A 13,737-nucleotide genomic window follows, 5' to 3' on the forward strand; every position below is an offset into this window, starting at 1 on the left:
TAGTGTTTGGGAAAATACCGTAAACAAACTGTCAGTTTTTCTGTCATCCCGAGCGCGTGTTTCCTCTTTTTCTCTACAGTGTCGCGACTGTGCTCAAAGAATCGCGCATTAGGAGGTTGAGCGACGTCGTTTCCGTGCTGTGGTGCGACGCTACGGGAGCTACGGTGTCTGTCGCTGCGTGTAACCCGGCGGAGGACGTGTAGCTTCGGCTGCTTATTCTCCCTTTTCCTCAGTTTTTTTCCCTCCTCCATTGAGTGCAGCCGCAGAGGAGCCGACATGTCCGACCTGATCTTGCTGCTGCTGATGGTCGGGCTCCTCGTGTGCCTGCTGGTGACGGTGGGGGGCTCCCTGGTCTACTCGGGGCTCCTGTCAGACGTGGACATCAAGACCGGGCCCCCTCCCATCAGGAACGTGACCATCGCCTACAAGTTCAGGGAGGGGTCGTACAAAGATTGCGGTGCTGCCTACACGGAGAGCTGCAGCATCGGACCGAGGCTCACCTCCATCGGTGTCTTCTACGATGACCCCAAACAGGTGAGGACCCCCCCCATCCCATCCCATCCCATCCCAGCACACGAGTCTGACCCCTGAGTCTGTGTTGACCCCGTGACGTAACCACACCCCCCCTCCCTTGTACTTTGTGTCCTGATAAGCTTTTTACAGTTGGTCCGATATGTCAAGTTTGACCCGCACAGAGTCTGAGAGGTCACTCAGCCTGAAACTGTGCACGGCTCCGAATGAATCAGCTCTGTATCATTGAGCCTCTCAATAAGTGAAGAATGCTCGTCCCACTTTAACGACCAACTGTGGAGAACCTCTGCACACAGATCAGCTCGTGGAGATATTTCTCATGTTCAGCACTACACGGTCAAGGAAACCAACAAGGGATCCCATTTACGTAACAAGAAAAAAGATAGGGAAAAAATTCAGGTCAGCAGATATCTAAGATTGTCTTGATAAAAAAAGTCAAGTTATTATGACCTCCATGTTTAAACACTCTGTTTTGAGTGATGGCTGTTCTTTTAAACTCTTCTTTATGACTAGAGAATGCAAAATGCACAGTAACATATCAATGAACATGGTGGAGATTTGTTATGTTGCTATTGCAGTGATTATTTTTGGTTTTACTGCCCAGCCGAATAAGAAACAGTGGATTTTTTGGCACATTTGCATAACAAAATGCCGATTGATCATCAACATTGTTGCTTGTTAATTATCTGACCATTTACCACTGACAAATAGTTTGAGTAGCAACAAATATTGTATATTTAAAGTTTCAGTCATGTAATGATTTCTTATCTTATGTCTACATAATAACAGCTCTGTCCGAGAAGGGCCGTGAGATAAGGGACTGTAATGTCATGTACAACGAGATATAACTGAGTCGGGATTTGCCTCAAGGGGTTAGACAGACAAGCTTCCTTTTTAAAAGGAGCTAAGCCTGAACGATGGAACCAGTCAGCTGTTCCGTGCCACGTTGCACTGTTGATATTTTGTTTTCCTTCTCATCTGCGGCTCCAGAAAGCCTCAGCCCGTTTCTGACTCCGACATGGCAACCAGACTCCAAACCAGAAGGGCAAACACGTGCTTCTTCTCAGGTATCTGAGAAAAGCTGACAAATGTATGAGAATGACAGGTTTCTGGTCGAGTTGAAAATACAAGCTCTTGACACTATGACCTCTCTGTGTCGTTCTGATCCTAACCTGAAACCAAACTAGGTCATTCCTCGGCAGAGCTCTGCGGTTGTCTCCTGCTTTACTGCTCATCACGAGTTGTGTTTTCAGTCAATAAGAGACGTCTGCATGTTGCTTGTTAGACGGGAATGTTTATCGAGTTTCAAGCGAGTTTCCAGCTGATACAGATTAAGAGAACACTGATGCACAATGTGATACAGTTATACAAGAGCGTCACATTATGTATTCACATCATGTTCCGTGACTCGACATCTAAACTACCTGTACTTCCCTTTGTGTTCTTAGCTTGGCTTACATTGTGTCACAACTGCTGACGTTTGAGTTCTGAGTTTTTCTGGTTGGGTGACTTAAAACCATCTGACTAACAAAGTGGCCAAATAGAGGCTTTTGGGAAGTCAACCAAAAAAAAAACAGTAACCAGGTCAACAAGATCACTGTCATTCTGTCAGGCCAAAATATAACTTTATTATCTTCTGTGGAATAAAGATTGTTGCACACAGACAGCACTTAATCTTTCTGCTTACGTCTGCTGCTTTCTTTTAGCACACAGTCATTTTTTTAGTCCAGGCTTTTAGTGGAAACCTTGACTGTGAGCTCTACCAGTGGAAAGTTGCAGCTGGCGTCTATTGAGGAGCTTTTTATAAACTTTTTCTGCTTGTGTCAGAGTTTGTGGAGAGTCTTGATCATAATGAGCCACTACAGGATGTCCAGATGTCTCTGTAACCACCAGTCCAAAGAGGTTTTTATATAGACTCGATGCCTCTCCTGGGATCTGTGTCTCTATTTAGATATACTCTGAAGATGTATGGACCTCCGACTTCCTTGTGAAGATCCATTGGAAATCACAGAAAAGGATTAAGCAAAAAGTAGAATGATTAACTCAACAGATTTAAAGTTCAGGAGCTAATACAGCAAATGCTGAATTAACCTTGGACCTAAAGAAAAAACGTTGGCCACTGATTGAATCAAATGTTTGTAGAAGTAACATCAAACAAGAGCAAATGTCTATTTAGTACTTCTTAAAATTGTTTCTGGCTCTTTATATCTGAAGCAGCTGTTTTTCAGTGTTTGCTTTGTGACAATATAATGTGTCTACCTTCTTTAGTTTACTAAGGCCAGGAGTCTGATTACTCACCAGCAGCCTTCAAAGTAAACCAGTCTGAGAGAACTTTGAATAGAATTCTAAGTTAAAAGTGATGCTTGTCTGTATTTCTCTTTGAATAAAGTGGAGTAAAAGTTGTTGTTCACATTGTTCCCCCTGAGAGGGTTTTTAATGGGGTTAGGATGCTTACTTTTTTTCAACTTGCCATTCTTTACAGTGGAGTTTGCAACTCGCTGTGTCAAGACTTGACCTCAGAACTTAAAAGAAGTCTGTATGGTATATCCAGTAGCTAGCTATTTTCAATGTGTTAAGTTGTCAAAAAGTTAGACATGTAACAGTGACACAAACAAGTCTTCAGCAGCTCAGGTTAAAACACAAGTTTCACTAGTGGTTACAACCCTGCATGGGTCTAGGAATAAGGGAAATGAGGGAAGCAACAACTGCCAGTGTTGGGGGAAGTCAAAATAAGCCGTTTACTGGTCAATGGATAAAAATAATCAAAACAAACACGAGGGGTCAGGTTAGACAAAGAACAAATGAAGGGCTGCGGGGGTGACAAATGATAAATCCAATAAAACAAAACCACTATAACTTGTCTAACTCATGCAGAAACACACCGTCTTGACACAAAGAAAACACATTTCCTAACCTGTCTGAGAGGTATATTACATTAATAACCAAAGGAGATAAATAATATGCTACATTTTTGTTAAAGAGGTGGTTCAGGAGACCAATAAATGCCTTGTATTGCTGGAGTTTATTTAGTGTAATCGTTGTGTCAAACAGCAATATTATCAGGAAGTTGAGTTCACCTTATCAAGTAAACTTGGATGTTGTGAGGGTGTGCCTTTTCCTTTTTCCTTTGTCTGAGCGGAGAGTCGCCAAAGAAAATGACTGAAAGACAAAAACCTATTTAATACATTGATATGATTTAAACCTATACATGGATAAAGAGGTTATAGTATTAAACAAAAGAAAAAGCCTGTTCAAGTGAAAGCCATTTAATGATGATTTAATCGGACTACTCCAGAGGAGTGTTTTGAGACTTTATTTTAGTTGACTGCATGTGTATTTAATCTGAAAATATTGTAATAAATATACTTTATTCTCTGATAACTACTAATGTCCTTTGTAAGAGATACACTGATGGCCACTAGATGGCAGTATTAGCATTGAAGCTGAGTTTGTGTGGGAGACAGAAGCCTCCTTGAAACCTCATCGATCTTTAAAGAAAAGAAAATCATTTAAGCAGTGTGACTCAGCCTCACATCATTTTGACAGTAGCAAAAAGTAGTTTCATCGGAATAAAGCAAATCTGGATTCCAAACCTGCACGACTGGCTGTGTATTAATTGGTCACTGTCAGTCCTGTGTTTCGCGCTCCTGCCTCTGAAGTCATTTGCATTCAACAAGCATTTGAGTTGTAACGTAGTCCCTGTTTAATGACTGTGATAAAAGCCAGCACAGCTCTGTGTCCCGAGCATCAAGATTCCAAACTTACACCAACTGATCAAAGAGTAGACTTGTGTTATAGCAGCTAACTCTGTTGTATTTCTATCAGTCAGACAGCTGTGACCTGTTATTGGTCTGGTTATTAGTGTATTGGGGTCTGCACTGTGTGTAAAGATGGATGAGGGGACTGCTCCCTATAAGTATTGCCACAGCGCCTCGATTGCCAGCTGGTGGCTGGCTGCAATATAGTCATGAATCCCACCTCCTCCGTGTTAGTGGATGGGACATGGACCAAACTAAAAAGTACACGTCAAATAAACCTCAAAGATTGTTTCTGTCATTTTTGGTGTTTCGCATAATACAAAAAAAACGGACTGAAACATCATGGTTGACAGCAGAGACTGAGTCCTGATTGGTAATGTGCGTGTATCGATGGAACTTTGCTACCAGGTCTCCATCCCCTGATCGCTACTGTGCAGGCTGCAAATGCCCAAAATAGCACTGTTCATAAGCAGAATATTTTAGCTTAATTCTGGATAGATGGAGAAGGTAGAGGTGTGCTGGCCTTTGTGTGCCACCTATTGTCTGTTTGTTTATGTCGATTCACGCATGTGTGTGTTTGCACGTACGCTCACAATAGTAATTATCACCCACGCCTCCTCAGGGATTGGACAGTTTAGCAGCTTTTTTTCCTCATAGGCATCAGTCAACTGGGCAGTGACCCGCAACAGATTGGAGGTTAAACCTTAAACTCAGCAAACCATTGGAGGCAGAGCTGCCTCAGGCTCAGCTGTAATGGGGATTTGACACAAATATTGAACAAAAACAATAAAGCACAGCAGGGCGGTTCGTCTGCAAGGAATCTCCCCAGCTAAATGCATTATTAACAGCAGTGAATGCCCACTGGCCAGTGTGGGATGGAACAATAAGCTATCCGTGAGTGAGGAAATGTAAAGATTCAGTCAATTCAGTGGATCTAATTGTCAGTAAACACAGAGCATTCCCTTAACTGTAACGCTGCCTGTAGTGGATATGATCAAAGTCTGTCCACACTCCATGGAATCATACGCAGCAACAGCAGCTGCCTCTGACACTGATATTATGTTATGTCTGTATCGGGGCTAAACCCCGAGCTGCTGTTTGGTTCCTCCTCTGATCAAGTGAATTCCCCACTTTGTTTTAGCTCCTGGAGCAAACCCCGCTCATAGCTCCCTATGACAAGCAGGAGAAAATGAAATGTCATGTGTAGACGTAGATGGGAGTGGCAGTGAGAGATGAGGCGAGGTGTGCAGCCGCCTTCCGAGAGGGGGATAAATTGGAAGGAGTCTGACTCACCTTGAGAGGCTCGCAGTTCTCCAATTCATCAATCGGAATTTCAGATCAGAGCGCGGAGCATCGCCACACTCCCAGTCAAATTTATTAGCATTTTACTGCCGCTTGTCTGCCTGTCGACGGCAACAACATGAGAGGGAGGCTTCTGGCAAGGAGCTGCTGCTTACAAAATGAGAAATAAATACATTGATACTCTGAAATCTGGTCCCGCAGGTCGTCAAGTCAATATTATGTGAGATTGTGGACACGCTGGCTCTCCCCGATGTAAGGCGCCCCATTAACGTTTATGAACATCTCCACACTGAGTGGATCGCTGCAAAAATAAAGCAGAAGCATTCCAGACAGAATCTCTAAAATCTTTTTTTATCCTGAACACAACCGTTTCAGTTTACTTTTAGGATGCCCTCTTGATTTTTCGTTTTCACCAACTGTGTCGGGAAGAAAAAAAGACATTACTCAACAAGGTGACATGCTGCGTTTGTCAGTGAAACAAGATGGTGAAGAATATCTTTAAATCTATCGCACCATCAATCCTGTGACATGCATTGGCTCTTTAGCCGGTGTTATGATGCGCAGGATATTGGATTACAGAGCCAAATATTTATCAGCGCAGCAAGGAGGTGGAGGAAGAGTTGGAACATTTTGTAGAGAAGGAAGGAAGCCTAGGCAGAGAAGGGAGGGATTCATTCATATCTCCTATTAGAAGAGAATATCTCCCCGCTCTGTGACATCTGGCTGGAGGAGTGCCACACTGTGTCCAGCTGGCCCGAGGAGCGGTGAACCAGCAGCACGACTGTGGCAAAGGAAAACTGTGTCCTGCCTCCAGCAGGCTGCTTATCCTCGCCAGTAATTATACATGCTAGAACTCCCAGGATGCCATGTGTAATTACCAGCTAAGTCTGAGCACAGCCTAGAGGGATCGGGCTGCACTTGGTGAAAAAGAGACAGGAAACAAAACGAAGATCTCCACTGGCTCCTGCCTCAAGGGGCCGTGGGGGCCCACGCCTCATCACTGCAATGTGTAATCTGATTTGGACGCTTGAGCCCCCCCCCCTTGCAAAACTGGACACATTTTCAATTGGTGGTTTGAATGAATCTTAAGTTTATTTTCACAGTTATTTCCAGCAATGATGTATTTAAGTGGTTGGATGTTAAATCCGTCAAGCTGACGGCTGACTTCACTTTGGAACCAAGTTAAAAAAGAAATCATTTCAGCTCAATTGTTTGGCTAGGCATTCTTGCCCTGCCGTAAATGCTACAGCCCGTGACAGCATACCTGTGGTGCCAGTGCTGTGCAGCCCTATTAGTTTCAATTTTTCCTTCCTAGTGACTTTGTCTCTGCTGCCTCGTCTGCCTGCCTGCCTTTGGGGAGAGGAGTGCGAGGCTGGTGGTGAGGTGGGTGGCTTTCAATCAGCTGCGACAGGTTATCGCCCTGACATACTGAGGCAAGAGACAGCTCTTGTTGAGAGATTGCTTATCCTGTAGTCTTCCCTTCTTCTTGCTCCACATGTGTCAGGTCTTTGTGCTTGTTCGTGGAAATGCCCTAAACACCATCTGTCTCAGTGTTCCAGCTGCAGAGCGAGGACGATACTGTGAGCCACTGAGCAGAGACCGAGAGAGGGCGAGAACACTCTCCAGCTGAGGCAGTGATGTGTATTGTTTGTGGAGCTTATTCATCCAGTGCAATTGAACTGTTGACGAAAAAAAAACATTTGGAGCCTGTTATCTGTTCTTCACAAACTTTGTTTTTTTTATGAATGCTGCATTTGCTGCTTATCGTGCCTCACCGCTGACGTTGATGTGAAGATGGTGTTGACGTCTGGAGAGATTCCAAATGTGCAGATCTGTTGACTGCGGCACAGCGAATGACCCTCGTACAATCAAAGCTTCGTAATGCTGCTCTGGCGTAATGGAAATCACACTTTGCCAGAAAGCACATGAGGGGCACGCGTGAAAAAAAACCCCCGCTTCACTGGACCACTTCACAATGACTGACACACTATTTTAACATTTTGATGGATGCTGGGTCTTTTTCATCTTTTTCTCTAGTTTCTAGTTGTTTAATGGCAAATATATGCGAAAGGTGTCCTTTTAAAATCCAACTATGCTATGTTTACAGCTATGCTATGTTTCCGTAACATGTTTTATATAGTTCATTCACAGAGAGAACAGATGTTATCCTGTTTCAGTCTTAATCGCTCCGGCTCTTATTATTTAGCTTCACATTTCGGTGATTGTTCGCCTGTTAGATGTGTTTGAAGGAGGATGGTGTTGATACTCCGTCAGTCAGAGTATGGTACATTCATTAACACATGTCATCAAGCTGCAGAAAGGCTGTGCGCCCGACTTGTTTGTCCTTGTGCCCATCTAACACTTGTCATATGAAATGAACCGGTGTAAATGAGGATAGCATTCAAACAATTTCCCCCAAGTGCTGACAGTCAGGAAAGAGGTGCAGGCCCAAGAGTGGAAAAATGCTTAGGATTTTTAATAGGCTGGACTAGAGATAAAAATAGAAAGAACAAACAAAGGGAGGTTCACTACAACATAATTAATTTGTCTGAACTAGAATGGCCAAACGGTCTCCTCATGAAACCACATTTAAATTCACTATATTTTAAATTAGAACTGCACAAAATTTCACACACTCCCCTAAATATGCCCCGCACCTGATCCAATGTAATGGGTTCTTTCCTGTCCTATAGCGCATCTTTCCACCATGTTGTGTGGTAGTCCCTCTTTTTGCGTAATCCTACAAACAAACAAACAAACAAACAAACAAAACATAACCTTCTCGACAGAGGTATTAACTGTGCATTCAGATGCTCCATGGAAAGTCCCAGTACTGTACCTGAGTTGGGAAGTCCTTGTTCTTTGGTGTGTTCCTGTGCTTTGAAGTCAGAATGTGTAAAAAAACATGGCGTTTAAACAACACCTTGACTCCTCTTCCAACACGTGTGACAGGTATATAGATAATTTAAAACCTGTGCAAAAACGTCTTGTGTTAGCTGCTCGTGAGAGATGAGAGTCAGAAGTGAAACATCTCACAAATTCCCATTAAAAGTTACTATTTATAGCTGCTCATTAAAAAATGGTGTTATTTGACAAGCCAACTCGTGTACCAAGGTTACGTGTGAAGCAAGTCTGAGGTGTGCTGGAGAGATGCTGGGAGCAGGTATCCCAAAGCCACGCCCAGCAAGTCATACACACACACAGACAGGAGTGACAGACGAATAGGGACAAACAACACACAACAGGAAGCACAGGAGGACTTAGGGAAGATAGAGAGCGTGAGGAGAAGGAAAATATATAGGGGTGTATCTTAACAGACAGTGAATGAAGAGAGTTAATCCTCATTACGTGTCTCCTAATAAAGAATTACCTCTGTCAGCTTTACCTTTTTTTTTATTGCTTGAGAGCGCATCCATCAGAAAATGGCCCCTGTAGCCTCCAGCAAAGAATTGCTTTTTTAAAATTACCTTTTTTCCTTACAGGTCCCTGGAGACCTGGAGTAGGGGAATCGGGTAGAGATGGGTATGGTTCCATGTGTGAACGGTAAAAGCCATCCCAGAGTCCCACGGGCCAGGAGCTCTACCAGAGTTGACCGTGTGCACCTTTTTTTTCTCTGATTTAATGAGCCTGTTTAGAGAGATATAGGAAATAAACAGTTGTCGCTCATATAATCAGCAGAGGCGTATTCGGGTGGTTTATTTTTATTCAAATCATGCAGGTAGTTGCGTTCAGTTGCAAGTCAGTGTTAACTTGATTTGGGTTTCTCCAGCTTGGTATAGAAACCAAATGCATCAGTTTGGAGTTATAGAGGTAAGGGTTTCACAGTCTTCCCCATTGTCTGACTCTGACTCTCACCTGAGCCGATCTAAAGACACAGTCGGCTTTCCTCGGTTCACACGCTGTCCTTCAATGAGCCGCTCTGGCAGCAGTGGCTGACTTCTCGAGAGCCGCTGCCCGGGCTTGCAGCATCGGAGAATTTCTACCTCTTGGTTCTGTTCGAATTTCAGACGCAAACAAAACAACCGCGGTGGGGAAAGACAAGACAAGTCAAGTACATGGAGTGGTGTTCCTCTCTTTCCTAATTGCCTGTATGTCTCCGGGGTGTGTTATCTGGGGGGAAACAGAGATGAGATGCAGTCAGGGCGGCTGTTTGTTCTTACCACTGTGTGGGATGTGAATGATAGCTGGAGCCCTGAATGATATCATTAGTGAACTACTGGTTAGCTAACACACTCTAGTCTATCAGTGCAGAGAGCATGAGAGATGTAGCGAGATGGGGAGATACTGGAGCAAGTCTGTGGGAGGACAGTTGTTATCCCCTTTGTGTTGGAATGGTTTTTGTTGTGTCTTATCAAAGACCACCAGTGTTGACAGGGAGCAGCTACGTAGAGAAGCCTTGTTGACAGCCCCACACATTTGATTGTTCATGCAGGGAAAAGGGCGATGCAGACAAAACCCTGAAAAAATATAAAAACAGTTCAGATTCCAAACAAAGGCAAAAAAGTAAAGGCGCTAAGAAGTCATGTTGATATGGCATATAAGGCAATTAATATAGTGACGATAATATAATTGTGTAATATCAAGGTTGTATTTTGTTGACTCCAAGCTAACTGGATATTTTAATTAATTTTATAAATTTTATTTTATAAATTGTTTTTATGAATGAAGATTAAGCCGTTGAGATATTGAAATTAATTGTAGTGAAAATAAATTGTTAAATAATTTTTAATAAATATTAAAACATCAATTAAAAACTATTTTTAAGTTATAATGTTGTCATGCTAGGCACAGCAATGCTTTGAGCTAAATGCTAAAATCAACAATGATAATGACAATAGCCTATTACTGTAAAGATGGCTTTTGTCATACACTGGAAACGCTTATAGTGATCACGTTTGTCCGTGGCCAAATTGATGGTCGACTACTATAACTGAATTGCGTATCTTCTCTATGAGAGTCCCAGGCCTTGAGGGAAAACAGCAGTTTTTAAGATAAGGACAATATCACATTGCTCACAGACACAGGGACTCCGCTGCTCTCTTTTTCCTCTCTCTCTCCGTCACACGTCTCTGACCCGCTTCAGTTTAAACGTAGATTATTTTTAAATGGCCAATCAGATCAATTCTACATAATGATTAATACTTTCTGAAATGAGTTAAATCTTTCTTCATAGCTGCGCAGTCATTGATAATTCAGCTCCTACTGACTCTGCTTGCTTTCCTTCTCTCTTGTGCGCGTTGATAGGTGCGTACACACACACACACCCACACACACACACACACATGCACTAACACTCACTGTCGTGGGACAATGTGTAAGCCCAGACTGGTAAACAACAGAATTTGTAAACTTAGTCAATGTATGGAGAGCCGGAGGAGATGTCGGGGCACACTTGGTTTGACCCGATTTGGTTGGCAGCGTGCAGCGCAAATGATAGAGACACAGAGAGGAGCAGTAAATTACTGGCAGAGCTGGTAAAATCTGTAAAAACTTTTTAAAGGTCCAAACATTTCTGAAAAGACCAAAAATTAACACTGTAAGCAGACTACTCGATCACTATAAGCAAATTATTCAACCAAATTTGTATAGGAACCATTCTGTGCCAAACTTTTTGAACCATATATCGCTATATCCGGTTTCCACAATATATTTTTGATATAATTTAAATGAATATCTCCATTAGATGTATCTTTATATCATATATTCACTATATAGTATTACTGAAGGTATGCACATGTAAGACAAAAGAAAGAAGGGGAAAAAGTATGTACATTAAAACATCATTTATTTATGAAAAGAAGACAATGCCCATAGGGTGTTGCATATTTAACCCAGTTTCCACAGTGTGAAGCAAATTGTTCCAATTTATGATTGAAAATTGCTTTTTTCTTCCTTTTGTAAATTGTCATTTTAATGTCAATTAATGCATCTAAAAGTGTGCTATCTTCCTGGTAAAGGTTTTGTTGTTTGTTCCCAGCTGTAGGTTAATTTTCATTTTACATGCATTATACATTTAGTGCATTGTGTATCCCTCTCCAATAAGTCTTCTATATGGGGCAATATAATGTGACAGTCTCACAAAAATGCAGTGGTTGTTTGCATTTTGTTTTCCACAGTTTGTGCTGTGGTCAGGTAAGTTACCGTCATAGTGGGATTTCTGAAAGGGTGTAATAAAAAACCTCATTAAGTTTTTCTATCCAAACTTCTTTGTTTGCTATGAGCTTGTAAACTTACATTTTTCCTCACATATAATTATCCCTCCTTCTTTCTTCTGTCTTATTTAATAGGTTTGATGCTTACGTATATATATGAAATGATTTTATACCAGCACCTGAATTATATACTTTTCTTAATAGTTCCATCAGACATGTACTTGCCTCGGTTACATTTTAAATCTCATAAAGCCTTAATGTCTCATCTGCAGGTTCCATTAAACCTCCCAATATCTCCCTCTATAGCATTTATTCTTTTATAATAGATGCTTTAGGAGTCCATCACTTGTAGATCTCTAACATATGTCTTGGTTATTAGCAAAGACTGTCAGCACGAGGATTGAAGGCATTGCTAAGATATCTTTGCCATCATATCAATAAAGATTAAGATTAAGATCCATTTATTCATCCCAAACACATGCACAGACATGCAAAGGCACACTCATGCAGGTAGGGAAATTTAACCTCTGCTTTTGACCCATCTGGTGCAGGACACACAGAGCAGTGAGCGACCATGTACGGCGCTCGGGGAGCAGATGTTGGGGGAGTAAGGTGCCTTGCTCAGGGGCACTAGACAGGGTAGGGAGACTCTTGGATTTTTGGACAGATCAATCCAGGTTTGTCTTTTGTTGTCTCTCCGTGGAGTCGAACCAGAGACGAACCAGAGACCTTCTCTGCCCATAGTCCAAGTTTCTGCCACTAGACCACCGCCTAATGAATCTTCTTAAAGGGCTGACTCCACTGTAATGTTTTTTACCTCTTCCAAGGAGGATAAGTTTACGTCTGCGATTGTTGTGTGTTTGTTTGGTAGTAAAAAGGATGCCATAATAACTTTTCAACCGATCTACATGAAATGTTGTGGAGTGGTGGGGCCTGACCTAAGAAAAAATTAAAGTTGGCGCGGATCCGAGTCGAGGCAGATCCAGGATATTTTTCCCCGCTTTCTTTAACAGACATTTTTTTACATTTTCCTTCATTTCCCAGGGAACAATTCATGTATCTAGAGGAATCAAATCGGGTATGTTTAGGGGACTGATCCTTATGAGTGTTTGCAATTTGGTGCGGATCAAAATAAAAATCTTGCTGAGGTATGCAATCTCAAGAATAGTTAAAAATGTAAATCAACTTTTTTTTTTTCACTTATATGTACTAAATTACACACAGAAAATGTAAATCTACATTATGTCACTTGATTGAAGATGCTGACATGTCACAGTGCATCAGTAATTGTGTCTGTCCGAGGGTTGATCTGGGTCGCCTGACTCACTGCTGAACACGGTAGCATCTCTGTCAGGTGACAGTAGAGATTATCTGCTCATGCTGAACCGGCATTGTCAGTCATTATTATTACCCACACGATGCAGACATTAAGAGACACTGAGGGTCAGGGGTGGGATGATCAAATAGATTTATCTCAGGCTTGGAGCCTCACAATCAGCCAACGATGCTGAGTTATGGCACAAAAGCTGCTGCACGAACAAAGTAGGACCGTGGGAACGGTACAGTGTAGTAAAAGCCAAATAATCATTGTGGATATTAGAAACGAGAAAGAAAAGAAGAGGGGTTTTGGCGTTTAGATGTGATAATTATGAGAGGGTGCTAGGGACACGAGGATGAGTGTGGCTGGCTCCCATCTGTGCCCCTTCAGTGCCAGCCCTCCACAGAAGGACAGTGTCATTGAGACCAGAAACCAGCAGCAGGATTTAAAGGAAGATGACAGCATTTTTTTTTTTTACCTGTTTGAACCTATTTTCTAAAAATCATATAGATATTAGATATATTTTTAAGTTCATTAACCAAGTCCCCAGGCACATTACAATTCCCAACACATTAGATTTACTTTTGTGTCAGTAGAATATCACTCATTAGTATCATTTTTACATTATGCATTAAATCATTACATCCAAAGTATGAGTTCAGTTATATGTAAATTA

General features: G+C 42.1%; 1 protein-coding gene across 1 annotated transcript in view; it reads left to right on the plus strand.

The window, feature by feature from the left end:
- The window catches only part of tex264a (testis expressed 264, ER-phagy receptor a), a 65,977-nt gene continuing 52,240 nt past the window's right edge, over positions 1-13,737 (plus strand). The window contains exon 1 of the mRNA XM_062401043.1: positions 1-534. Within this exon, the coding sequence (XP_062257027.1) occupies positions 277-534 (258 nt within the window). The 5' untranslated portion in view covers positions 1-276. The remainder of the gene's footprint in view (positions 535-13,737) is intronic.

The sequence above is a fragment of the Platichthys flesus genome, chromosome 2 (genome assembly GCF_949316205.1).
Source record: "Platichthys flesus chromosome 2, fPlaFle2.1, whole genome shotgun sequence".
Classification (NCBI taxonomy): Eukaryota; Metazoa; Chordata; class Actinopteri; order Pleuronectiformes; family Pleuronectidae; genus Platichthys; species Platichthys flesus.